We start from the raw sequence: 26,348 nt of genomic DNA on the forward strand, positions 1-26,348 counted from the left end.
TCCCATTGGTGCATGGTTGAGCGGAAAAGCCCGACGCCCGCATGGAGACGGTTGAGGGGCATCCATGCCTGTCTTGGTAGTGTCAGGTCGATGGAGCGTGTGTCGGCGTCGGGGACGAACGAATAAAGTCTGGTGATGAACAAGTGCTGCAATGAAAACAACATTTCTACTGCAGCACTTGACGGAATGGGAGTGTTATGTTTTTAAAACAGTTTTTTCATCGGTCCAATTGTGAATCTGGATCCGCTTAACTTGTCCTCAGGGTCCGCTTCCAAATACTCCTGTAACAGATGCAACGCGCATTGTTTTCTTGGTTTTTGCGTAAAGTGGTGCAAAAAGTCCTCCGTGGCTCTACCTACCACCATCCACTTCAGTGTCGCTGCTACTCCCCTCTTCAGCAGAGCAGTTTGCTTCTTCAATTGCTTGAAGCATGTTCTGTTTTATTTTGGTCTTCAATTCAGCAGTGTCGCTTAATGATCAGGCATTAAACACAGATAATTCTAAATTGTGGGTGGAATGCAGTCGCACGCTGAAAGTCGCTGTCCTCGAACCAATGACCAAATCTGGTTTGTATTGCTTCCACAAGAACGTCCACCAACGGCAAGCAAACAGCAATGCTGTTGCTGGTTTTAATGTCAGACAATCTTTTTAGAGGCATTGCAAGCGTTACACTAAATGCAATAAATTTCAACTTCTTGAAGGTAACTAACTAACTGACTATAAGCATCAACAAATTGCTTTTAATCGCTGCATGTTTCTTGATGCTTATAGTCAGTTAGTTAGTTACTTTCAAGAAGTTGAAATTTAATGCATTTTTATAAATATTTTCAGGTTCCTGATGAGGGCTTAAGTTAAACCGAAAACGTTTGACTGCTAAACTCATTTGTAAATATGTAAAATATATTATTATAATGCTCAACCCTGTTGTATTGTTGTGTCTTGCCTGTCTTTGGTACATATTGATTAATCGCCAAAAACAATTAATTTAGCCAAATCAGTTATCAAAAATCGCCAAAAAAGAGCCAAATCATAAATATGAAGCTAAACGTCTTAAAATATGGCCAGATTTCTGGACTTCGGCGATAAATTCGCCAATATGGCAACCCTTCTCCACCAGACCACAAAACAAAAGTAGAACCGCGCATGCGCAGTGCTGCGCCGATACATCTGCGAGAAAAATGCATTATTGCGCAAAACGCAGCAAACACGCACTAAGCAAGACACAAACACGTGCAGAGAAATAAACGGCAATTAAAAACTGAAATTTCAATACAAAAGTAACTTGTAACTGTAACTGTTGAAAAAGTGCTAAAATAGGAACTAGTTACCGTGTTTCGTTACTTTTGGAAAATAGTAACGAAGTTACCGTTACAGTTACTCAAAAAGTAACTAGTTACAGTAACTAGTTACTTTTGTAACTAGTTACTGCCCACCTCTGCCTACCTAGCTTACTGCACTATCAATAGGCTACCTTACGTTGTAGAAGTCCAATTATTAACATATAAAATATAAGATTTATTAATGTTCTTTGTCCAAAAACCGAAAGAGAACTGCTTGTGTTTGCTCCTTTTGTATAGGCCTAGACTAAATACAGGAAGCAGGTTTGATATATAGGCCTAGCCTAAAACTCATAGGCTATCACTTTGGTTGGTGTGTAGGAAAAAGTTTGACTAAACGAGAAACTCGTTTGACATAAATGGATCGTTACGGAATCCCTCCCCCTACCAGAATTGGATTAAATTGGAACCAAGTGTAGGCTTTTTTCTCTTTTGCTCTTTTTGTCTCTCTGTATTTTTACTTTTTTCTTAAATTTTTTCTCAGCGTTTTTATTATTTTTTTTTCATCAACCTAGTTCAAAATTTAAGAAGTTATAAACGGTAAGAAACAAAATCATTACGTGGACTAGGCGATTTAAGGTAATTGTCACGATTTCTTTCTATCTCTTACCAGGAAAAAGACTTGGAAAGATTCAATGACGTAGTTTAATGGGTCAAACCGAAAAGCAGTCAATTAAATTCACGGATAGTTCTACTGGTGAAATGATATATAAAAACGCTTGAAGGACTCCAACGAATGGTTCACCACTTCCAACAATTAATCAAAGTAATAGTAAACAGCAATAGATTCCAATGCTTGCGACTATTGATCGAGTTTAACGTGATCCACTCGCAGCTTCTCATACGATTTTAATTTCAATCAGAAATTATATTAGCATCAACTTTGCTTTACAGTACTCGTATTCAATACTTCCACTCTCGATCAACAATAATCTTTGCGTCTATTAACAACTGCTACTACAACAATAATGAACTCTCATCACCAACTCATCATAATACAACTCCCATAATAATAATCTCAGAATAATCAGAAATACAAACTACACCACTATTTATAGTTGGCTGTTCAGTCCAGTAACTTCGAGAAGGTTACATCATAAAGAACCATCGTTCGGTCACGTAGCATTTAAAAGGTAAACAACAGAAGTCTCTAGAAGGTCACGTTCGCAAGAAGATTCTTACATAATAACGATTTCGTAATCAGAGGTCCATTCGTAAACAACCTTGTGACATCATGACAAACGATATTGGCAATTGTGAAAACAACAGAACGTTCCAGATACAGAATAATCTAGAATTACGTTGCAGAACAACGACTTCACAATTAGAGGTTACTACTGGTCATTGACCGATAATAACATACCGCTCAAGAATTCCATAATGAAAACAACACGCTTGTTGAAGATACAAAGCAAGCCATCGCGAGGCATTTGCACCTTGATTGTGACATACGCCCCCCCTTAGAATATTGTTGCAAACAATATAACAACACAATCAATACAAAACACACCATAAAACAATTAATTACTCAATAAAACAGTTCTCATTAGTCCATCGTTGCATGATCTACCAACGATAGCTTTACTCAAAACAATAGTCACGTTTTCTGTGAAAGTTTTCAACGTCCTCAACATCTTCAGTGCATCGGCGAGCAAGATGACCCATCTTCCTACATCGGAAACATCTCCTCTCCGGACAGTCCTTGGCGAGATGACCTTCTTTATGACAGTTGTAGCAAGCCTTTTCATCAAAAGAGCAGCTCCTGGCTATGTGTCCAATCTCCCCACATCGGTAGCAGTGGTTGTCACGGCAACGTCTATTTTCCGAATGTCCGCCGTCAGCAACGCACTCCCTGGCGAAGTGTCCGCGTCTACCGCATTTATAGCAAACTCCAAATGGTCGTTGCCTGCCTCTTCTCCTCGGTTCTTCGCGCTCGTAATATCCGTCATCGTGAGATCGTTGCTGATTATCTGCAGAACAATCTCGAGCAAAGTGACCATTCTTGCCACAAGAATAACAAGTAACTTCAGAATCTCTCTCAAAAACATTTCCGATTATCAGATCAACTAAAGAGTTTTGTAAACATAACGCTTTCACAGTCCCACTACAATACGGAGTTTCGATAGATATCATCGCTAACGGTCCTTGGATTGAAGTGGTATCTATTTTTGTCACATGGCCAGTTTTTCCCGTTAATTGACTGTCTTTAACCAAATCTCTCCTCACTATTATACCAGTAGAACCAGAATCACGTAAAACTTTTACCTTTTTGTCTCCAACTTTTCCATCCACTACTGGCAGGTGATCTTCAGGTATTATTTTTCCGCAAACATCTTCATCCGGATTCTCCTCGTCAAGCGTGGGTTCAGGAATCATTAACGCACAACCGCATCGATAAACGTCCGTGTCTTTATCTTTTCCAGACTGATTGGATAAGGAAAACGACTTGTCCTTGCATTCCTTCGCTTCGTGTCCTTGCCTATTGCAACGATTGCACCACTTCCTCGATTCCTGATGATTTCTGTTAGTCTTCCTCCGGCAGTTAACAGACTTATGACCTAAGCCATTACAATTAAAACAACGTACTTCTCTTGGAACCGCACCTCCTTTAAAATTATTTGTTTGCTCTTCGTCATTATCGCATGACAACGTTTCTTCAGTCGACAACTTCTCATCATGAGCAACTAAGTACTGTTCTGCCACACTGGCTATTTCTTCTAGATTCTTTGGACTTCTCTCCATTAGATAAACAGACAGATCTTTTGAACATGAATCTGTGAATTGTTCCTTAACTATAAGGTTTGCCAATCCGTCCAATGATTGTTCTGCCCCCGAAAGTTCAAACCATTTTAACAAAAGGTTTCTCAAACGTTCAATAAATTGACCTGGACTTTCATGTCGTTCAGGCTTTGCCTCACGGAATCTTTGACGGTATCCATGCTCGGTAAAATTGTATCGCTTTAACAGAGCTAACTTCAATCTGTCGTAGTTCATGGCTTCTTCTTGCGAAAGTCTTGAATATACATCAAGAGCTTGTCCCGATAATAACATGCTTAGCTGGGTAGCCCACGTCGACTTCTCCAATTTGGCTATTGTAGCATATCTTTCAAATCTTAACAAATAACTATCCAACTCATCTTTTTCTTCAACAAATGATGGCAAATCTGGGCGTCTAACTTGCGCCACAATAACATCTCGAGCATTATCATTAGTAGAATTAGATCGCTCACCAATGTCCAGCTTTTGTCTTTCTAATTCAAGTTTTAACTTTTCCAATTCATATTGCGCTCTTCTTTCTTCAGCTTCTACTTCGCGCTGCGCTTGTTTCTCTTCAGCTTCTCGTTGAGCTTGTTTTTCTTCAGCTTCACGCTGAGCTTGTTTTTCTTCAGCTTCAGCTTCTCGTTGAGCTTGTTTTTCTTCAGCTTCGCGCTGCGCCCGCTTCTCCTCTGCTTCAGCTTCAAGTTCTGCTTTCCTTATTTCACGAGCAGCTCTTCTATCTTCTCTTTCGTCAGCTTCTCGCTGAGCTTTTTGGTCCATTATCTTGTGATACTCTTCTATCACAAACTGAGACTTCTCATTACCAGTCAGCCCCATTCGTTCAGCCATGCTCCCTAAGTCTTCAATCATCTCATGTTTGACAGTATCCGCCATCTTGACATTAATTTATTATTCTTTCAATAAATCTTCGGTATTCTTCGGTTTTTCGGTTAAATTTTTTCGGTTTATCCCGGACGAGCCCCCAGAATGTCACGATTTCTTTCTATCTCTTACCAGGAAAAAGACTTGGAAAGATTCAATGACGTAGTTTAATGGGTCAAACCGAAAAGCAGTCAATTAAATTCACGGATAGTTTTACTGGTGAAATGATATATAAAAACGCTTGAAGGACTCCAACGAATGGTTCACCACTTCCAACAATTAATCAAAGTAATAGTAAACAGCAATAGATTCCAATGCTTGCGACTATTGATCGAGTTTAACGTGATCCACTCACAGCTTCTCATACGATTCTAATTTCAATCAGAAATTATATTAGCATCAACTTTGCTTTACAGTACTCGTATTCAATACTTCCACTCTCGATCAACAATAATCTTTGCGTCTATTAACAACTGCTACTACTACAATAATGAACTCTCATCACCAACTCATCATAATACAACTCCCATAATAATAATCTCAGAATAATCAGAAATACAAACTACACCACTATTTATAGTTGGCTGTTCAGTCCAGTAACTTCGAGAAGGTTACATCATAAAGAACCATCGTTCGGTCACGTAGCATTTAAAAGGTAAACAACAGAAGTCTCTAGAAGGTCACGTTCGCAAGAAGATTCTTACATACCCAGTAAACATTGATTGTTGGGGCAACATTGGCAAGAAGTTGGCCGCAACATTGGCAAGATGCAGACGCCAACGTTGGCAAGATGTTTTATGCACCATTTGGATGCATCTGGCCAGCGTTGGCGTCTGCATCTTGCCACCGTTGGCGTCTGCATCTTGCCACCGTTGGCTTCTGCATCTTGCCAACGTTGGATTATGCATCTTGCCAACGCTGGCTACTGCATCTGGCCAACGTTGGCTTCTGCATCTTGCCAACATTGGCAAAATGTTTTATGCACCATTTGGATGCATCTGGCCAGCGTTGGCGTCTGCATCTTGCCAACGCTGGCTTCTGCATCTTGCCAACCTTGGCTTCTGCATCTAGCCAACATTGGCTTCTGCATCTTGCCAACATTGGCAAAATGTTTTATGCACCATTTGGATGCATCTGGCCAGCGTTGGCGTCTGCATCTTGCCACCGTTGGCGTCTGCATCTAGCCAACGTCGACTTCTGCATCTAGCCAACGTTGGCTTCTGTATCTTGCCAACATTGGCAAAATGTTTTATGCACCATTTTGCTTCATCTTGCCAACGTTGGCATCTGTATCTGGCCAGCGTTGGCAAGATGGCTTGTGCACCATTTTGCTTCATCTGGCGCCTAAATTCTGGTTGACTTTTATGCACCATGACGCTGCTTCATCTGACCTATTGACTATTGTGATGCCCGCGCTTTGACCAAGATTGGCCATGCGAAGCAAGCTGGTGCATAAAACATCTGAACAGCATTGGCATTTACATTTGCCAAACGTCTCTGTACCTAAACCTCGCTCATCACCAAAAGTTTATTGTTGAACCTAGCTAATCCTTGGGCGAAAGAACAGCAGCAACACGGATTTATAAGCAACATTACTCCCTTTGTGACAAAGCAAAGTAACAGCGGAGCTTCTTATATTTTCACATTTATTAGAAACAAGCTACATCAAATCGTATTGACAGATGGATATTCATTGCACATCAGCAGCTTTTTCTTGCGTATCTTTATCATTCTGAATTCCTGCGAATGAAACAAAAATATTTAATTCAAGAGGGCTGTTTGGCAACAGTGTAGGATTTTGATCAGTTGTTGTCCAGGATAATACGAAGTTAATTGACAATCTGCAATATCAATGTAATATCCATGGTAATATCCCTCTCTCCAACGTGCGTGACAAAAAACTTATCATTCGATTCTGCGCCACGCAGAGCGATAATCAAGTTCCAATACATTCTAATTGCGTGTACAGATAGTTATTCAACAACTAAAGCGACACATTCGCAGTTGTCTTTCAAACATACAACAAGCTCACCAAAAGTTAGTTTTTGCCGTTTTCGGCCACCTTGCCTGTCCTTCCAATTTCGAAATCACTCTGAAACTCTTCATCAATTTGCTGCACGGCAGCAGCTTTGTCGTGCGCCATCACCATGTCTAATCATGAAAGTAAAAAAAGAAGTGTTAAATCAGCATATAATGCCGACATAGCCTACTAACCACCATGTTCGTTGTTCACATCAATGCGAGTACACCACTAAAACATTTTCATACATTACTCAATACTCTTCACAATTACATCACACATTAATCAAAAGAGCAAAATGGCATAGTTATGACATAATCATTTAGTCGTAGTAGAAACATTTATCCGTACTCACCAAGAACAACCTTTTTCAGATTCTTCTTTAAACAATCAAACGAGTGCTTAGACTTCACGATGTTTTTTTTTTACTTTCTTTGTTCTCGACATGACTTGAACTGTGTTGTGTTCGATAATAATAGTTGGAATAAGTCCACTGATACAATCGCTTGCATTTTTACCAACAACTTAACTTAAATTTGTCACCTGCAAAATGTAAATCGAATGTAATGACAGGGGTTTCATCCATCATATTAAAAAGCTTCAGCACTTGTTACAGAAATTTTCGACTGTTACAAATGACAGCCAACGTTTAAAGTTTTATTTGGGATTCCAGTCGTGTGTTGCGTATGTAGGTCGCAGTGTAGGCTACTGTAGGCTATGTTGTCGCAATGGGCGCAAAATAAATACTTGTTATTATTATTTAGTTGACGGCAATGAAAGTTACATTTGCAAATACTCTACAACCATCACAGACCTATCCACACGACATAAAAATACAAACACATTTAAGCAGTCAGGCAAACACTGCCGGAGCAGCAAAATCAAAGATTGAGCAAAACCCTACACATGTTGTGGGACATCACAAGCTCTGCTACTTTGCTGATATCTTCTTAGCACTCATCTAGGAGCACTGGCACTAAATTTGTCACGAGAATATTTCATATGAAAGTTTTCCATTGGTCATTGAGTTTTATAACTTTCTCTAAATTGAGTTTTATAACTTTCTTTAAATTGTGTAAACGTAGCCTAGTGACAAAAACGACTTTACACAATTATTTCAGGTTCAATGAATAAAAGACATTCACTTACCAGGTTTTCATAAACATTGTCGTAAGTCATTCCTATAGTTTCATTTTGATCATTTCTAAAACTTCTTTCGGCTCATTTCTAATTGATCATTTCTAAAACTAATATCTCAATTGAATTCGATTTTTTATATTTTCGATGCAAGAAGCGAAAATTCCTCTTAGCGCTGTTCACATAAGCATTGTGCTTTCGCCTCTCCGGCTCTACACGTAATTGTGTATTGCGCACAACCGCCATGCTTGAACAGTCGAAGTGAATCGAGTGACGTCATAATCCCTTTAGCAAAGGATTAAGTCATGGCCTTTGTCTTCCTTCATCAAAACAAACCAAGTTCTTCTGCTAAATTGCATCTCCTCACGTTGATATAACGCATCGCCGCATTCTAAAGCTTTGTTGCCTATTTCACTTCAACACGTCATATTGCCCAGTCAAAGTTTAAGTAGTGACGTCATAATGAAGTTTTCACAACAATTATTGTGCCTGCAGTGTTTTTCTATGCACCGCGGGAGGAGAAAAACGATTTGCCGGATCGTTGAAAGTAAAAGTAGCAATCGTTTTGTGAAATCTCGCTTCAAGAAATTGAGGAGAGATTTCGACGCAACATGACTGCTCCTGAAGCTGGGAATTGCCCACCAGTAGCGGTGTCAGGGGAGTTCAGGGATTACTTTTGAACTCGGGCCCTGGATAATGTTAGGAGCCCGTAACTTCTTCAAGGTGTCCGGAAAAACAAACAAACTACCGCGTATATTTGGATGTAGTGCGTTATTTTTAAAACTGTTTAGAGGCCCAAAGATCTCATTGGTACCGGGCCCAAATTATCTTCTCACTGGCCTGGTCTGTAGCAAATGATGGTGTACATTTGCATTAATTGAAAGAAAACTTTAGAATAGTTGTTCAACTGGCACAACGTTGGCAACATTTCTAACCGATGCTTGTTCACAGAAACATATTTTTAAACAAAACCGCATAAAAAAGGTTTGTAGGCTATTGATATTTTTAAAAATGGAAATAAGTAATAAAAGCATTGGCTACACTTCTGACCAACGCTGGTCTTAAATATTCATAGTATACTTGTACGGTATCAGAAAATAATAACAGCATTGATAGCCTATTATTAAAATTGTAGCAAAATGATGGCATAGCCTACATTTGCATAATTTGAAAGAAAACACCAAAATTGTTATGAATTGGCACAACGTTGGCAATGCTTCTGACCGATGTTAGCCAATCACACAACTGTGTTTTGAAGCAATACCACATGAAAAGAGGTTTGTGTTAGTATTTTTCAAGTTTAAAACAAATAAGCTTAAACCTGAAATAAAATCTTTGAGATCTTTTTGAACGCTTAATAAGAAGTATTGAAATTGTTGGCGAATTGTTGGCAATGTTGGACGAAATTGCCGACCTTGTGCCCTCACATCCAGCATATAGCCAACGTTGCAATTGTTTATTTTGTGGAAACGTGTAGGCTAATGGAAACTTTAAACTGTTTCGGTATCAAGCACGTTATCGCGTTCGCATTTTGTTGCTCCTACCTTTTTCTAGACCTCTGCTCAGTTTGGCATAAACAAACTGAAATGAAAGTACTTTGTTGGCAAAGCATTGGCTACTCTTCTGGCCAACGCTGGTCTTAAATATTCATAATATACTTGTACGGTATCAGAAAATAATGACAGCATTGATAGCCTATTATTAAAATTTTAAATTGTAGCAAAATGATGGCATACATTTGCTTAATTTGAAAGAAAACACCAAAATTGTTTTGAATTGGCACAACGTTGGCAATGCTTCTGACCGATGTTAACCAATCACACAACTGTGTTTTGAAGCAATACCACATGAAAAGATGTTTGTGTTAGTATTTTTCAAGTTTAAAACAAATAAGCTTAAACCTGAAATAAAATCTTTGAAACCTTTTTGAACGCTTAATAAGAAGTATTGAAATTGTTGGCGTATTGTTGGCAATGTTGGACGAAATTGCCGACCTTGTGCCCTCACATCCAGCATATAGCCAACGTTGCAATTGTTTATTTTGTGGAAACGTGTAGGCTAATGGAAAGTTTAAACTGTTTCGGTATCAAGCACGTTATCGCGTTCGCGTTTTGTTACTCCTACCTTTTTCTAGACCTCTGCTCAGTTTGGCATAAACAAACTGAAATGAAAGTACTTTGTTGGCAAAGCATTGGCTACTCTTCTGACCAATGCTGGTCTTTTATATTCATAATATACTTGTACGGTATCAGAAAATAATAACAGCATTGATAGCCTATTATTAAAATTTTAAATTGTAGCAAAATGGTGGCATATACATTTGCATAATTTGAAAGAAAACACCAAAATTGTTATGAATTGGCACAACGTTGGCAATGCTTCTGACCGATGTTAACCAATCACACAACTGTGTTTAGAAGCAATACCACATGAAAAGAGGTTTGTGTTAGTATTTTTCAAGTTTAAAACAAATAAACCTGAAATATAATCTTTGAGACCTTTTTCAACGCTTAATAAGATGTATTGAAATTGTTGGCGTATTGTTGGCAAGGTTGGCAAAATGTTGGACGAAATTGCCGACCTTGTGCCAACATACCCAGCATATAGCCGATGCTGGCCCAGCAATCAATGTTTGCTGGGTAATAACGATTTCGTAATCAGAGGTCCATTCGTAAACAACCTTGTGACATCATGACAAACGATATTGGCAATTGTGAAAACAACAGAACGTTCCAGATACAGAATAATCTAGAATTACGTTGCAGAACAACGACTTCACAATTAGAGGTTACTACTGGTCATTGACCGATAATAACATACCGCTCAAGAATTCCATAATGAAAACAACACGCTTGTTGAAGATACAAAGCAAGCCATCGCGAGGCATTTGCACCTTGATTGTGACAGTAATGATGTAGTGTCGTGTTTGTGGCATCGTATCGTGACGTGAATCGATGTTATTCCACCATCTTCCCAAAAAGAATGTGTGAGTTTGTGCCGTGTGTTCTGTGTAAGAATCCACTGCGTGGGGAGTTCCATGGTTTTACGTTTGGTTTAGCGCCGTTGTAATCCTTGGGAGGAACTCCTGACTCTTTTCGTTGAATAACAGACTGTGCCTATTGGCTTGAAATGGAGCTTTGTCTTGCTTTTTCGCTGCAAAGATTTGTAGAACGAGGTGGTTTGGATCATTACAGCAAGGTAGCTTTTGTAGTCGTTGCAAGGCGCTAGAGAGATTGTGTATAGTAGCTTTGGCTCTGAACAGTTGCGTAGCAGTCACTTGGCGGTTCTGGCTCTGCGCCAGGGGGCAGGCTGCAAGGGAGAAGCAAAATGAGGCTGCACAGTGTACACAGCACGAGAAATGAAGTAATGCAAAAATAAATTAAAATTAAAACAAGAAAATGATTTACAAAGAGACAGCTAGCACACCCTAAAAAATTTAAGGATAGAACAATTGCTGGCCTTAGTGTTGTTGGAGAAGTAAGACGATGCATGTTTCAAGCTTTGGACAAATTTAAACTTGAAGCTGAAACTAGGTTTACCGGCATACACCACTTGAATGATATGTTTGGATTTTTGAATCCTCACGCGCTGCTGCAAAGCGAAAGTCACAATGGATTCACCAACACTTTTAAAAGCACTTATGACGATGAGGTGGACTTTTTGGAGTTAGCTGTGGAAATTGACAGATTTAAGAGACTGGTGCGAAGCAGTGAAACCACGTTTGATCGTAATGCAACAGCGTTTGATGTTTTACAGTGGTTAGCTAAATCACACCTACTTGATTCGACACCATATATTTATGCTTATGTCTGAAACTTTATCTTACCATTGGTGTTTCAATTGCGAGCTGTAAGAGGAGTTTCTCAAAGCTCAAAATGATAAAGTCGTGTTTACATTCTACCATGAATGATGATCGGCTATCAGCTCTATCGATTCTTTCTATAGAAAGAGACTACGTTCAAAAACTTGATTTTGAAGATATTATCGCTGACTTTGCTTCGGCGAAAGCTCGAAAAGTTTAGTTTTTAGGCGGCTATTGATCTTTTATTTGCCTAATACATTTGTTGTCCATTTTTTGTTTTTTACTTTTGGCCTTAACGCTGAGACAGTGAGGCTTCTTTCTCAAGCAATATAGAACTTCTGAGACGCGGCACATTATTTGTAATTATTTTTATTGAAAAGATTGCTTGAACATGAAACTATTTCAAAATTTGCTGCAGTCTACTTAGGGCGGCATTTTCAACTACTTGTAGGCTACTTGTAATTTGTAGGCTACTTCGTTTAATTTTATATTTTAATCACAAAAATTAAATGCGGTATTTCAATATTTTTGTTCATAGCTGATTTTTTTACAGTATGATTTCACCAAAGTCAAGTAAAAGTAGAATCGTATTTAATAAAAATTAGGTTGCAATGTGTAAGTCCCTTTTAAAACTCAACTAGAGGGTTAATAAAAAGCAGCCTACTGATACCATGTGTGCAACTAAATAAGCGTAGATTAATTGTAATTTGGACCAATTTGTTTTTTGAAAACACTATTACACAACAACAAAATGCTTCAGTTGCAATAACATGAAAATGTGCAATTAATTACCGTACATTCAATTAGGCTACAATAGTAATTGATCCAATTGTGTTTGTTTCCGTGTCGCACGAAAATTTCAGCAGTTCCAGTTTATTGGCTGGTTAATTCGTTTTTTTTTTTTTTTATGTCGAACTGGCTTTTATAAAATAAATACCGTTTCTACTGAACAAATTTTGTTTTAATAAATTTAGTTAACGCGAAATTTACTAGGGCGTGTGGGTGTTTAGGCTTGTAAGTTTTCAAAGGGCATCGTTAACGATAAAAGTTTGGGAACCACACCGGTATGACAAACTCGTTTTCACATAAAAACGGAAAGATTTGGAATTGCCCAGAAAGTGACCTCTCATCCAAATATTAGGCCGACATTACCGAAGATCCTCAAGTTCATTGAAATGTTGACCAAAGTTGTTGTGTAACTCCTTAAGTTTTGTTTTATAACAACACTGTTGTATTTGTTGACATCTGCACTACTTTTATTAAACAGTCGTGCATAATTAAAAACATTCTGATCGAAAGCGACATCTTTCTTCTACGAAGCTAAGGTTTCCGGAAAGCATAATGTAAGCTCAACGCATTCAAAATTTACAAATTTTTTCACTTTTGCCTTAAACTTTGACTTTCGAGTTGTAGAATGTAGCATTGACAGCGTCAATTTAAAATGCACAGAAGCGGTAGGCCTAATCCCAAAATCGACCACGCTTTTGTAATTTAAACTGCGTTTGTTTTCTTTATTGATCAATTGACCGCTGCGGGTCATCTCTTGCAACTTTGTTTCAAATGAAGACAATAATTGAATTATTGACTTCTCATTTGCTTATAAAATATTCATTATCTCACTCCATTATGTCACTTCCAAAATAACAAGATTCTAATCTTTAAAGTTCAGATTTCAGTTTTTAAAAATTTAACAGGATATTCCTCACATTCAGTAAAAAAGTATCGATTGAGTGGAGAGTGGCAATTTCGAAATGTCGCTATTGCGCTATTGTAATTGTTTGTTTTAAACGGCAACACAAACATAGGCTAAGTTGCTGTTTGTTGCAATAGAGAAATGTTCGATAAAAATTTTCAAATTAGTGCAGATTATACAGATTAACACAAATTAACCTGAATCTTAATATGAATTGTAGACTGAGATTTCTTTAAAAGGCAATAAAAACAAGCCAAACACAATTTAAAAAAATGTTCATCAATTACTATAGGTAGGCTACTGTAGCCTAGTAGATGTTTCTTTATGTTTGTAAGGAGTAGAAAGTTGTTTAGGCTTTAATGTTAAGCAGCCTGTTAACATTACGGCCAGCAGCCAACTGCCGTTGATTTCCAACGAATAGACGCTTATAACATTATTTAGGGCAGGCCAACACTTGTAAACTTAACTTAGTGGATAATAAGGTAGGCCTATAGCCTAGTCTACATTTTATGAAGTGCAAATTAGAAAACTTAAACAAATGCAAACTTACTAGGCAGTAAGAAGTCTAAATAAATGTCATGAAATTAGCAAAACAATATAGGTTTTTGACGAAGTATATTAAGGAATACGCTGGAGCATTTTTAAATACAACAATCGTCGCACTGACAGGAGGAATTGAATTGCTGACAACAGCATCAGTGTTCCGCTGTCCGTGTGTATCTCTTGTCAAATTTTCTTCCGTTTGCTTGAACGCAACTGATGATCCGATATTCTGTGCGCAGTCGCTGAACTTCAGTTATGGTGTTTCATTCTTGACTGCTCCGGCGATTGGTCTTTTTGTATTAGGAGCAGTGTCTAATCCCAAATTGTGGAAGTCTTGCACTGGATATATAAATAAAACAGATAAACTCAAAAAAGAATGTCACGACCTTTGTTGGATTTTGTTGCTGATTTTTACTCAAGCGTTGATCTCTCCAATTTCCTGGATTGCTATATCTCTTTTGGATGGTCAGTATTACGCATGCGCAACAACAGCTTTACCATACAACGTTGGACATATTTCTGCGCTCTACAAAGATTGTGAAGAGGTATTGCATGGTTTGAAGCTGCATTATGTTACCAGTTTATACCGTTATATTTATTGTGTAGATCAGTTATTTTCAATGTAGATGTTATTGTAAAATCGGTTATTTTCGTTACTTGAGAAGGGCTAACTTGAGTATGGCCGAAAACGTTCGTAGCTTATAGTTTTATGTTCACTCTAATTGTATGATGCTAAATGCAGTGTGGTTGCTTGGTTTTATCTGTCTATGGTTAAAAAAGTCACCTCTCTACCAAAATTGTGCTATAGGCTATTTATGGAAAATTACTAAAATTGAGCTTGATTTTTATACAAATTTAGGCGTAGGCCTACTGGTTCTTCCTGCAAAATGTGCTGGTCTACTTTGTTACAAAATATAGCTTACAAGAAATTTATTTTGGCTTAAACCAGTGGTTATTATTAATTTATACAAAAATATTTGCTGCTCTTTTTATAAATTAAAAACAAAGACAATATATTTACATCCAATAGGCTGACATTCAGTGCAATATTGTGTAAGGCTTCAACTCAAAAATTATGGCGAGAAATTGAACAAGTAGGTTATTGAAGTGGAATAGTACGCTAAAGCAGGCTTGTCACATGGGAGATTTGCTTAAAAAGTTGAAAGAATCGTTTGCTTAGGATTTAGTAACTTTCAGGGTTCACGGTTTTAACCCCAATCTTTTTCTTTTTTTTTCTAAATTAAAATAAGTGCAAAATATACTGACTTACTGCTTTGTCCAGGTGGCCGAAAAAACTAATCCTATCACATCCGATGCATACAACAACAACAGACGATTTTCTCAAATTTTTGGTTGGGTTGTCATGGTTGTTTCGATATTTATTGGCTTGCTCTTATATTCAATTTCTCAATGCACGTCACCGCTGACATATTATCACGCTAAATATTATAAGTTGTATTCTAAATACGAAGAAGAAGAATTCGAGACGGAGATGAAAAAAAAGGTAAAGTAGAGTGAAACAACAGCACTTGGCCGATTTTTAAATGTCTTTTTTTGGCATTAACACAATAGTTTTAACAGTAAAACTATTAAATGAAATGTAGGTGCTTGAAAATAACTGCAGGTTATAGCCATAACTTTGGTCTGTTTTATGTAACAAACTTTTCGTTTGTTAAGCAAGCTAGAGCCTGCTTTTAAGCTACTAAGAAGTATAGCCTGTTATTGTATTGATGTTAAAACTTTCCCGGATCCAAGGCTATTTATGAATATCTGACCTCTGATCCTATGAAATTGCTGATAAACGGAGAAAATTATTTTGACATTTGTTTCAAGTTATGTCTCATGGAACAAATCTGGAATGCAATAAACAGAGTGACGTAGCACATAAGCCCACTGTACTTTTCCGCGAACTGCAGGCATTGTGTTGAGCTAACAACAATGCATATAATCATGCTTCATAGTCTACAGCGCAATTCAAATCAGCATCGCACTGTAGGCCTACATACATTATTTTAAAGTTGGTGTTTAATAACGTTCTTTTAAATATTTTTCACACTTTCAACTTAATGTACGGTAACTAGTTTTAAGAATTTCAAATGATTTTGAGAACCAAAGCAAACACTCTCCATAGCGTAAAAAGAGACACAAGCATTAGGTATTCAAAGTATGGATGAACTTTCACTGGTTAAAATTTTGTTTTTTATTTGTTTGTTTATCTTTATCCTGCATTGCGGGAAAGCGGACTTGAGCGCTATGCATCGGTGTACGCCTTCCGACATACACCTGACCCACGCTGCAGCCGACGGCAATGTCTGTTTCCGGTTGTCTACTCTACTTATGACTTAAATTTGGTACTACCCATTAGGCCTACTCGAAATCGATCACTAGGTAGAGGCAATTATCGTTAAGTTTCTTGCCCAGAGAAACAGCAGCATTTGCGGTTGGCTGGAGTTGAACATGCAGGCTCTCGACTGCGAGCCCAACGCGCTAACCACTCGGCCACAGCTGCCGACTTATCACGATCATCGATATCACGATATCACAATAACTTATCACGATCATAGTCTGCTCAACTGCATGTTTTTAATTCGTCACATTCAGTATTCATCTATCACATTGGTTGAAAATATTTTTTGCGCTATAGCGTAGCTTTATTCGAATTGCACAGATTAGATCTTTTTATGTATTTAGGCTCAGAAGGATGCAGAGTCAAACGTACTGAAGTTTATGGAAAAGAGAAGATCGAAGAAGTTATGGGATCGGATTTCTACAGTCTATGAGTTTCATCGCGACAAACAGAAGCTGGCTCTTTACTCCAATCTGCATGAATGGACCTTACAGGAAAAAAGAAAACCAGAAAAAGCTCCTCTTCTACAACTGGATGATATTGATGGATTAAAAATTGCCAGGTCTTCTAAAATCGATTTAAATTCAACTCTTTCTAGTGGTGGCGAATAAACAAGGCTTGATTTTGCTGTTATTCAATTCAATTCAATTCAATTCAATTTATTTTTCTTTGTCAGAACGCAAAAAGAAATGATATTGTAAAAAAGAAATACAGTAACAAAACCAACAAAAGGAAAAGGTGGCAAAACCTTAATGGTTTAAGACGTGCATAAAAAGATCTAATATTGCGGTATTTGCATCGATAAGTATAGTTAAGCACGGCCACCAAACCTGATACTGTAAAACAAGTAGCCTAGATGAATTAGTTAAGAATCAGTCGTTAGTTAGGCTATAGAATCGTTAGGCTATATTTTCTTGATGTGTAAGATTATTCAACGTCTATCATGAAATGCTACAAACACAAAATAAAACATGTTATAAGACGGCAAGCAAACAAAGATCATTTGAAAACAGTTCTGGATTTTATCTGCTTGACAATTACGATTAGTTCCATGACGTCGACGATTAGTTCCATTTGATGTTTTGATGAATTACTTCAGTAGCTGTTTGCAAAAATATTTGAACATTGCTTGTATTTTCGGCGGTGTGAAAACAAACAAATGAAACACGTAGACTTCAGGTTACTTTGAATCATCATTCATCAGCAATATAATACTTGAGGCTGCCATTGTTTGCATGAGTTTTGAAGAGTTTCATTGCTTCTATACGCCATTTCTTTTATCAACAAAAAAAATTGACTTGGCTTGTAAACTACAGCATTTGGCGATTTCTAAATTTGACGTCATGTTTAAAATATTTCTTCATGTAAGATAGACTATTGCTTGTTTGTGTGTAGATGCTTTTTTTTTCGATGCATAAATAACATGTGAGAGCAATCTACTTACATGAAACACAACACAAGGTTAAGTAAATAAGTATCGTACATTCGTAAGCATTATTCAAAACAGCAACCAATGTGTATTCATAGCCATACCAGTGTTACCTCCGGTTTGTACAGAACTATTGTCATGTAGGACTTTAATAGTAGGCCTAATGTACATTTGATAGCCTACATAATTATGATACACATCATTGCATTATTGTTATTTGTTGTCAATAGCCTGCTACATTAGTGTAGTGTAAGATAAAATTGTTACCGGTACTCAAAAACTTTGATCTTTTTTTGTCAAGATTTTTTTTTCTGCTGTGTGAGTGAAGAACTTTTCTGTTCACTACTTTGTTGCAAAGTAGGCTATGTGTGATTAGAGCAAGATTCCACATCAGGTAAGCTGTGCTACAATATTTATAATCTATAATGCTTAAGTAAAAAAATAACTTTTTAAACTAGTTCTTTTAACTTAGTTCATTAAGCAACCCAAGCAGAAAATTGTAGAATTTTAAAGTTTTTTTTATAATGTTCACACAAAAACCATGGCTATCTAAAGGTATCATCTCCAGGTGGCCATGCAAAAACGATTATCATCAGTAAACTACGAGTGTTTCAATGACCTTTTCGACTGAAAGATCATTGCATATCTTCGAAAGATCAAGCAAGGCAAAACATTTTGTGCAACATTATCGGTTGAAATCATATCTCGAGGCGAAAAACATTTTGCTACTTATTGCTCACTTACAAAATTTATAGAACGAATTAGGGACTGTACGAAAGCATGCAAGTCAGTCAGTTGTTCTCTCTTCTATTTGTGTCAGTGTTTTACTTTTGTCACTTCGCATCGGCTCAAGGTAGATACATTTAAATAACTGATACATGATTAGAATTTATAATAAATTTTATAATTGACTACATTACTTCAGAAGGTTACTACTCAGGTTTAATATCGAATGTCAAAGCCATAAGTTTTTTAATTGAAATGTAGATTTTCGATCACGGTTAAGTGATCCACAAAATTATTATTGACAGATAATATTACTCAACAGAGCCCAAACATTGTGTAGTTTACAGTTTACACACAAAGTTTTACTCACTTTTTGAAAAAGAGAGTAGCTTCAGCCTCCGGGATAATGATTACGGTAAAGCTTTTTGTCTAATGGTAAAATTTACAACTCCATTTCAGAATGTCAAGATAGATTGTCAAGAAGTCGTTGCCAAACGTTGGATATTGCAGGTCTATGCCAGTCTTCTCAACCAGCAGTTTTGCTTGTGTGCAAACAGACTTGTCGCACTTGTGGAATAGATGGTAAGCGTTTACTTAATGTTTGATACTTTCATAGTGCTAAACAGTAGCGTTGATAGAGAGGTGTAGGAGGTACTTTTACACCCAGGCCGGGATAATTTTAGGGGCCAATAACCTTTCCAAGGGGCTTGAAAATTTAAAGAAACCATCAACTATACTTTAGATAGCGTGTGTTTTTTCGAGAAGTATTTTAATTTTAGGCAAGAAAATCTAATTGATACCGAGCCCAAATTATCCTCTCAATGGCCCTGGTGCTAAAGGTTTGACTTGTTTCATGCATCCAGGGATGCAAACTCAGTCCAATGCAGCAAGAAAAAAATCGTGCTTCTACATTGTTAAAATCTTGACTAAAGTTTCTGTGACCAAATGAAAGGTAAAAGTTATCTCTCCTGAGAATGATATTAGACTACCATGTCTTTCTACCGAGCTGTAAACAAGTCCTTCAATTTTATATGCCATCAAACATTTCTAGTTTTGTCAAGTTGATGTTTAAGACCTTTTCTTTTGAATGTCTAAAATGTACGGTAATTCCAAAGAGATTTCATTTACCTTTTGCTAAAAGATCACTCTTCGCTAAAAGCAATGAAAAAATAATTGCTCACATATGAAATACGCCCTGAGAGAATAGGGCATCAGAACCAGCATAGAAGAATAGTCGGAACCCATGAACCACTTTTGACATATTCATACATATTTGGTAGCCGGAACAAGATTTGATGCTGAAATTTGGAAGCAGTGTAGCCTACGGCATACCTAAGATCTGTACAGAAACATTTTTTCATTTAAAGTAAAACTACCAAAAATATTAACAAAATTATAAAAAACTAAATATGGCTCATCGGTCCCTCCATGGAGGGACCCATGAGCCATCTATACACCATACAATTGCATCTTTTTGTGAGGCAATAAGTTGCATTGCATTTGCTTTCTACTGTGAAGCATCACTTGTAGTTAAAGCCAGTGTAGCCAAGCGTAGCTAGGGGTTTGAGCCGGGGGGGGGGAGGGGTGCAAGCTATCTGAAAGGGGCCCTTCCCAAATAGGTGAAATGTCTTCGAATTATTTGTCGGTGCAATATTTTTAGTGCAAAGAATAAGCAGAAGCAGACCTAACTTTTACATATAACATAACTTTTACAAATATATTTTACATATAACCATATATGGCTCATGGGTTCCAACTTCTGATGGCTTAAAGGACTCGAACTGCTACAATCATCTTTCCATCAAATTTTTTTCTTATATGCTAAAGTTAGCTTTCCAACTCTGTTACAACGTCTACAATAATAAATTATTTTCGTATAACACGATACTTCACATACTTACTCTTCAATGTGATCGCATAGTTACCAATGCAAGGACCAACTCAAAATTTACTCAACACGCATCAAAACAAACTAACAGCTCCTACGAAGCAAACGTCTGATCAATGGCGTCCATTTCTTGGTTGTGAGGTTACTAATGCATGAAAAATAGAAATCGAGCACTAAGCATTGAAAGCCTTTTTTATTTAAAAAAATTATAAGGGTGGCTCATCGGTGCCGCTATGATCATGGGTCCCGACCTTCCTCTACTGGGGTTGCAGAGAAGCAAAGCTCATTATTATATAATATCCCTTTCATTAAACAACTCAGCTCCTTTCTATTCACCGCGTTTTATATGAAGAAGTTGCTTGCGAGTCTTGACTTATTGAACTGGTGGCTTTGGAAATTTGTGATGAGGTAGCGTTGAGAAATCCTTATGGTTTTTTCATAAAAACTGTAGTTCTAGTTAGTAAAACAGCAACGTCGCCTCGAGCTTCAAGAATCTTTGAAGAGCAGGAAATAAAAACAAATTTCCATGACTTACGATTTAGTGAATGAGAAGCTGACAACAAATTAATATGTTGCTTCCCAGACAGCAAAATTTGCCATTTTTACATTGATTCGACGTCTGCAGACGTTGAATCAATGTAAAATAACGGATGTTGCTGTATGGGATTGAAGCTTGACAAATTGCATGTAAGAGCAGTGAGGTGTTTAACTGTTTAATTTGCCATTAATATATGGCTTTGCCCGCTAGACGCAATTATATTTCTTACGACACACATGTCTCAAAAGAGGAACGTGTCTTCTTCAACTCATTTTCGTTAGTGGAATAAGCACGAAAACAATGTTTATTATGTTTTCGAATTTCGATAATGGTCCAAGAATTCACATTTTGTTGCAAGTGGAAACAGAATTCCTAACTAATAGATCTACCATGAGTCATGACGGTACACAATACAATTGTAGCCTACACAGTAAACTGCAGAAAAGTCAGCGCTAAAGTCTTATTAAAATTCAAATCTGAAAAATAATAATTCTATGAATCATTCTAACAGTTCTGTACAACTTTTCAGTATCTGTACATGAGCTTTCGTTTCGACAATGATTTGCGTAGAAAGCTCCAGTGCCTTGTTGAATGTGCTCTGTAGATATGTCTTTTAATCGATTCAACGTATGCCGCTGTTGAATCAATGTGAATACGGATTTATTTGCAGTGGTGGGGCAGTAACGCGCTACTTTTGTACCGCCGCTACATTTTTTTAGAGTAGCGGCTGCAAACGCAGTTGTTAATACTGGTGCAACTGCTCAAAGCATTACCGTATTCTTAACTGAGCTGTAAACTCTGCGTAGCCTACGTAGGCCTAGCTAGCCCTAGTAGTGGGACTTTGTTAATTGGCGGCGGATGAACGTTTCCTTATTCGTATCGGCATTGCGCCGGATGTGCAACTTTTTGCTTGGTCGCTTTGGTTTATGATGTCATATAATCCTGTCTCTCCGGACAAGAGGCTATAGTTGCTAAGACGCAGAATTTAAGCCTGAAGATTGCATACTACCGTAGTAGCAAAACATTGAAAAAGTAAAATTAATCGAATCAATGGATAGCTGATTAAAAAAATAGAACGATAACGCCAATTTCAAAGATTTTTTCACGAAAGTGGGGCTATTTTGAAATAACTGTGTTGGTCTGTGTAATGAGGAGGCTTCTGCAATGACAGGACATAGACTACAGTTGGGTATCATGCAAAAGTACGGTTGCCAGACCCAAATTTTAAAAAATACCAAATGCACCTTAAAAAAATGCCAAATGTTATCTTAAGTCAGTCGATAAATAAAATAAAATCTGTCATTGTCAAATAAAGTTGTGGATGCTTTTTTTTTCGATGCATAAATAACATGTGAGAGCAATCTACTTACATGAAACACAACACAAGGTTAAGCAAATAAGTATCGTACATTCGTATGCATTATTCAAAACAGCAACCAATGTGTATTCATAGCCATACCAGTGTTACCTCCACGATTGCCATGGAGACTTTTTCAATCAACAAATGCTTGTCGGCAATCAAGTGTAGTCAAAATTGAGAGCAAAAAACACATGTTTTGCCAATGACGCTTCGCTTATCAGTATTGCACCACTAATTTGCGCCACAGAGCTTTTGTCATCGACTTAAGATGTTCCTATTATTTGGGCGTGTCATTTAATATCTTATCAGTAGCTTTTACAGCTGCTTGCTCTGGAGTGTTGTCGAAACAACGTATTTTCAAGCGTCTCGAGACGTTCTCCACACAGGTATGGAGGAACCACGTGGGGCTGGGTCTACCTACTTTATTTTCTGGATGGGACTGGCCCACACACTTTTGAAAGCCAAATTTCTTTGAAAAGGTAGCAAAAACGGCAAATCAGAGAGCGAGTTCCAAAAAAGGTCTTCACACATTTGAAACGGCGTCCGCGGCGTTTTTTCGTAAACAGTTGTTCGTAAAACAATTGTTCGTAAACAATTGTACATAAAATTAATGCTTCGTAACACAATTCTTCGTAAAGCATTTTTTCGTGCATGCAATTGACCGTAATACTAATTGTTCGTAAAACAGTTACATTTCTTTACAAACAATTAATTAGGGTAGCGTATATGCTAAAGATGTGCTAGATGTGACGTGCTGTAGACGAGCAGACAGAGTGTTGAGTCCCTCATTCGGAATGGCAGCGAAAAAGGAAAGCCAAAACTTTTGTATGGTGGCCAGCTTTATTACAAAGATTGTAGTGCACTTATCGCACAAGAGCAAAAAACTACTTATTGGAAATTTGAGCATTTTCAAAGGAAATGTCTTGCACGAGTAACAACAGGGGCGCCGACACAATTTTTGACTGGGGGGGCAAAATTATGAAAAAGAGCACTTTTGTTGCTGAAAGGCCAATTTTTTTTTAAAAACTTTTAAGACAAGATATAGCGATAATGCACATCTATCAGCTCACTATCGAGTAATGATACAAGTGTCCGGTATACAAAGAAGGACATCATGCTATGTTATAAGGATGTAACCTACTGTATTGCAGAGTTTGTGCTGTGAATATTATTCTGAGCTTTTGATTGAAAGCTTTTGATTAACGATTTCAAAAATATTTTCATTGTCGAATATTTCGAAAACTAGAGCCAATTCGAAAAAACCAAGTGCATTTTCGGAATCAGGGGCCTTGAAATACTTTAAAATGACTCTCACCTTTATTTGTGCCAAAAATTTTTTGTTGGCCTGTGTTATAATTAGGCTAAAAGCGAATAGCAGAAATTGTTATATTGCAAAATGTGCAGTAGCTTAAATGACTTTAAAAGGACACCATTGCCCCCCTGTCCTTCCATGATGCCCCCCCCTGCCCCCCGCTTCCGGCGCTCCTGAGTAACTCTTGAAAAATTGTTCACAAACAGTTGACCTACCACCTGTTCACATAGCATCTTTTCGCAAATTGGGACTAGGTGGGCAAATTTTCAAAAAAGGGCACTTTTAGCGCGAGAGTTATGTTAAAAGGGCACCTTTCGCGCCTAAATGATGGGAAAAAAGGCATTTTTTTCCCAAGCGTAAAACATGTAAGCTTAAAAATGTAGATTTCTCAGGCAAATTGTGGGTGAAAGGCATATTATATCTATACTAAACTTTTGAGACCCGTAATTGATTTCTATATTCATCCCCGCCCACAATATTTTGTAAATAATAATGTATTAAACTTTAATCTAGAACATTTAGTTGCAGAGGTCTCTTGTACTAAGAAACAACTATGATAATCTATGAAACACAACTGCTTAGATATTATAATGAGTTGAATCTTTGCAGAATTAGACGATTTTAAAGAGCTGGTATTTTATTTTGATGAAAATCAGGAAACAAACCTCGTTAATTCAGACATTTAGAATCTCACACAAAATTTGAGGTAGCCTACTCACAACACAGATGGATAATTAATCTGCTTGAATGGAACATTAAGGATATTATAAGTAAGGTCAAAGGTAGGCTCATACGTTCTAAATGTACGCTAAAGCTTTCCATTTAGCTCAGTGGTTCCCAACCTGAGGGTCAATTACCTGCGGGGTAATTTGCCCGTTTTTGGGGAGTAACAAGACCCGATTTGGAAATAATGAAGTAGCCTAAGTGAAGGTTGTAAACTTTATAAAAGCGAAGGAATTGAACAGCCGTCTTTTCATAGAACTGTGCAAGAAGATGAAAGAAAGATACGAAGCAGTACTGTACCACACACAAGTACGATGGCTGTCTCGTGGCAAGGTGATAACCCGCCTGGTCGAACTTCGTGAGGCTGTCCATGTTTTTCTGATAGAAAAAAAGTCCGACTTGGCTGAATATTTCTCTAACCAACAGTGAATTTCCCAGCTGTGCTACCTGGCTGATATCTATGGTGAATTGAACAAAGATAATCTTTTAATTCAAGGCAAGAATGTAACTGTGATCGACACCAAAGTAGCCGTAGCTGCATTTATCGCGAAGGTTAAATTGTGGAACAACCGAGTTGGAAGAGGCACAGTAGTGCAGTTTCAGACGCTTCCCATGTAGCCTACTTCGAAGGCAATCGACTTGCGTTGACAGCGGCGTTGAAGGAGGACATAGCTGACCACTTAACTTTTCGAACTTGGACACGGCTAGTCTCCAATGTTGCGCTGAGCCCTTCACATGTGATGACAGCCAGGTGGATGATGACGACTTTCCGGCCAAAGAAGAATTTATCACTCTCCGAATGAACAAAGCGTTGATACTTGATTTCAAGGGAAAAGGCTTGGATTGGAACCCTGCTGGTTTGGCAGACTCCAGGATGCACCAACATTAGCGACACTGCATTAAATATCCTGACATCTTTTTCAAGAACGTATCGCTGTCAACAAAGGTTTTCAACTGTCTTGGGAATGAAGACAAAGAAGCGCAATCGCCTGGATGTCGAAAGCAACGCAAGAATTGCCCTCAGTACCACAAAGCCCAGGATCACAAAGCAGGCGGCTGAGGTCCAGGTCCAACCTTCGCATTGAATGTTTACCACGCATTGTCATCTTGTACTGCATTTTGATTGTGATAGTTAGCCCTTTGAAACACATAGCAATATAAACACTTTGTTTTTGAAAATTGATCTTGGGGGTAATTGGCTCACTTCAGGGCGGAGATTGGGGTAACAGCCAAAAAAAAGGTTGATAACCATTGATTAGCTGTTCATTCTTTAACTTGGATCTAATTTAAACAAAAATTAAGTCCTAAAAACTGCTGATTTTAGTCAACAACATTAAAATGGTGTCGACTAAAATCAGCCCAAAATGTAATAGAGTGAGGGAAGATAGGATTGCCATTTCAAACTTGATTTTTTATAAATAGTATACTGCAAACAGATAAAACAGAGTTTTTTAAACTTAAATAAAAAACTCTAAAAAAACTTTAAAAAAACGCCAAAACAATGCCAACATGCCAAACCAAAAATTCCCTGCCAAACGCTTTAAAAAACGTTAATTTGGCATTAAAAACGCCAATATGGCAACCCTTCTTGTGCAAAAGTGCAATATGCGAGTAATCGCATCAGTGGCCATTGAAAACCATGCAGGCTCGAGGAAAATGTTTGGAGATTAAAAGGGGTCGCGAGCAAAAAAAGCTTGGGAAGCCCTGTTTTACCAAAGCAAAGTTTACAATAATAATGTAAGGTGAGTGCATGCAGCGTGACCAGCAGAAAGGTTACTTATTTTTAAAACATGATCGGATTATTTCCCAGTTTCTTCTTGACTTGTCAGCTATCTGCGGTGACAAATTACTTCA

General features: G+C 37.6%; 1 protein-coding gene across 1 annotated transcript; it reads left to right on the forward strand.

Moving 5' to 3' along the window:
• Nucleotides 1–11,694: 11,694 nt before the first annotated feature.
• LOC145776073 (calcium homeostasis modulator protein 6-like) lies at nucleotides 11,695–17,129 on the forward strand. The gene is made up of 4 exons (XM_082587478.1): nucleotides 11,695–11,891; nucleotides 14,230–14,716; nucleotides 15,454–15,675; nucleotides 16,863–17,129. Exons 1-4 carry the CDS (start codon nucleotides 11,695–11,697, stop codon nucleotides 17,127–17,129), a joined length of 1,173 nt encoding a protein of 390 aa, XP_082443604.1.
• The last annotated feature ends 9,219 nt before the right edge of the window (nucleotides 17,130–26,348 follow it).

The sequence above is a fragment of the Aplidium turbinatum genome, chromosome 8 (assembly GCF_918807975.1).
Source record: "Aplidium turbinatum chromosome 8, kaAplTurb1.1, whole genome shotgun sequence".
In the NCBI taxonomy this organism is placed as follows: domain Eukaryota; kingdom Metazoa; phylum Chordata; class Ascidiacea; order Aplousobranchia; family Polyclinidae; genus Aplidium; species Aplidium turbinatum.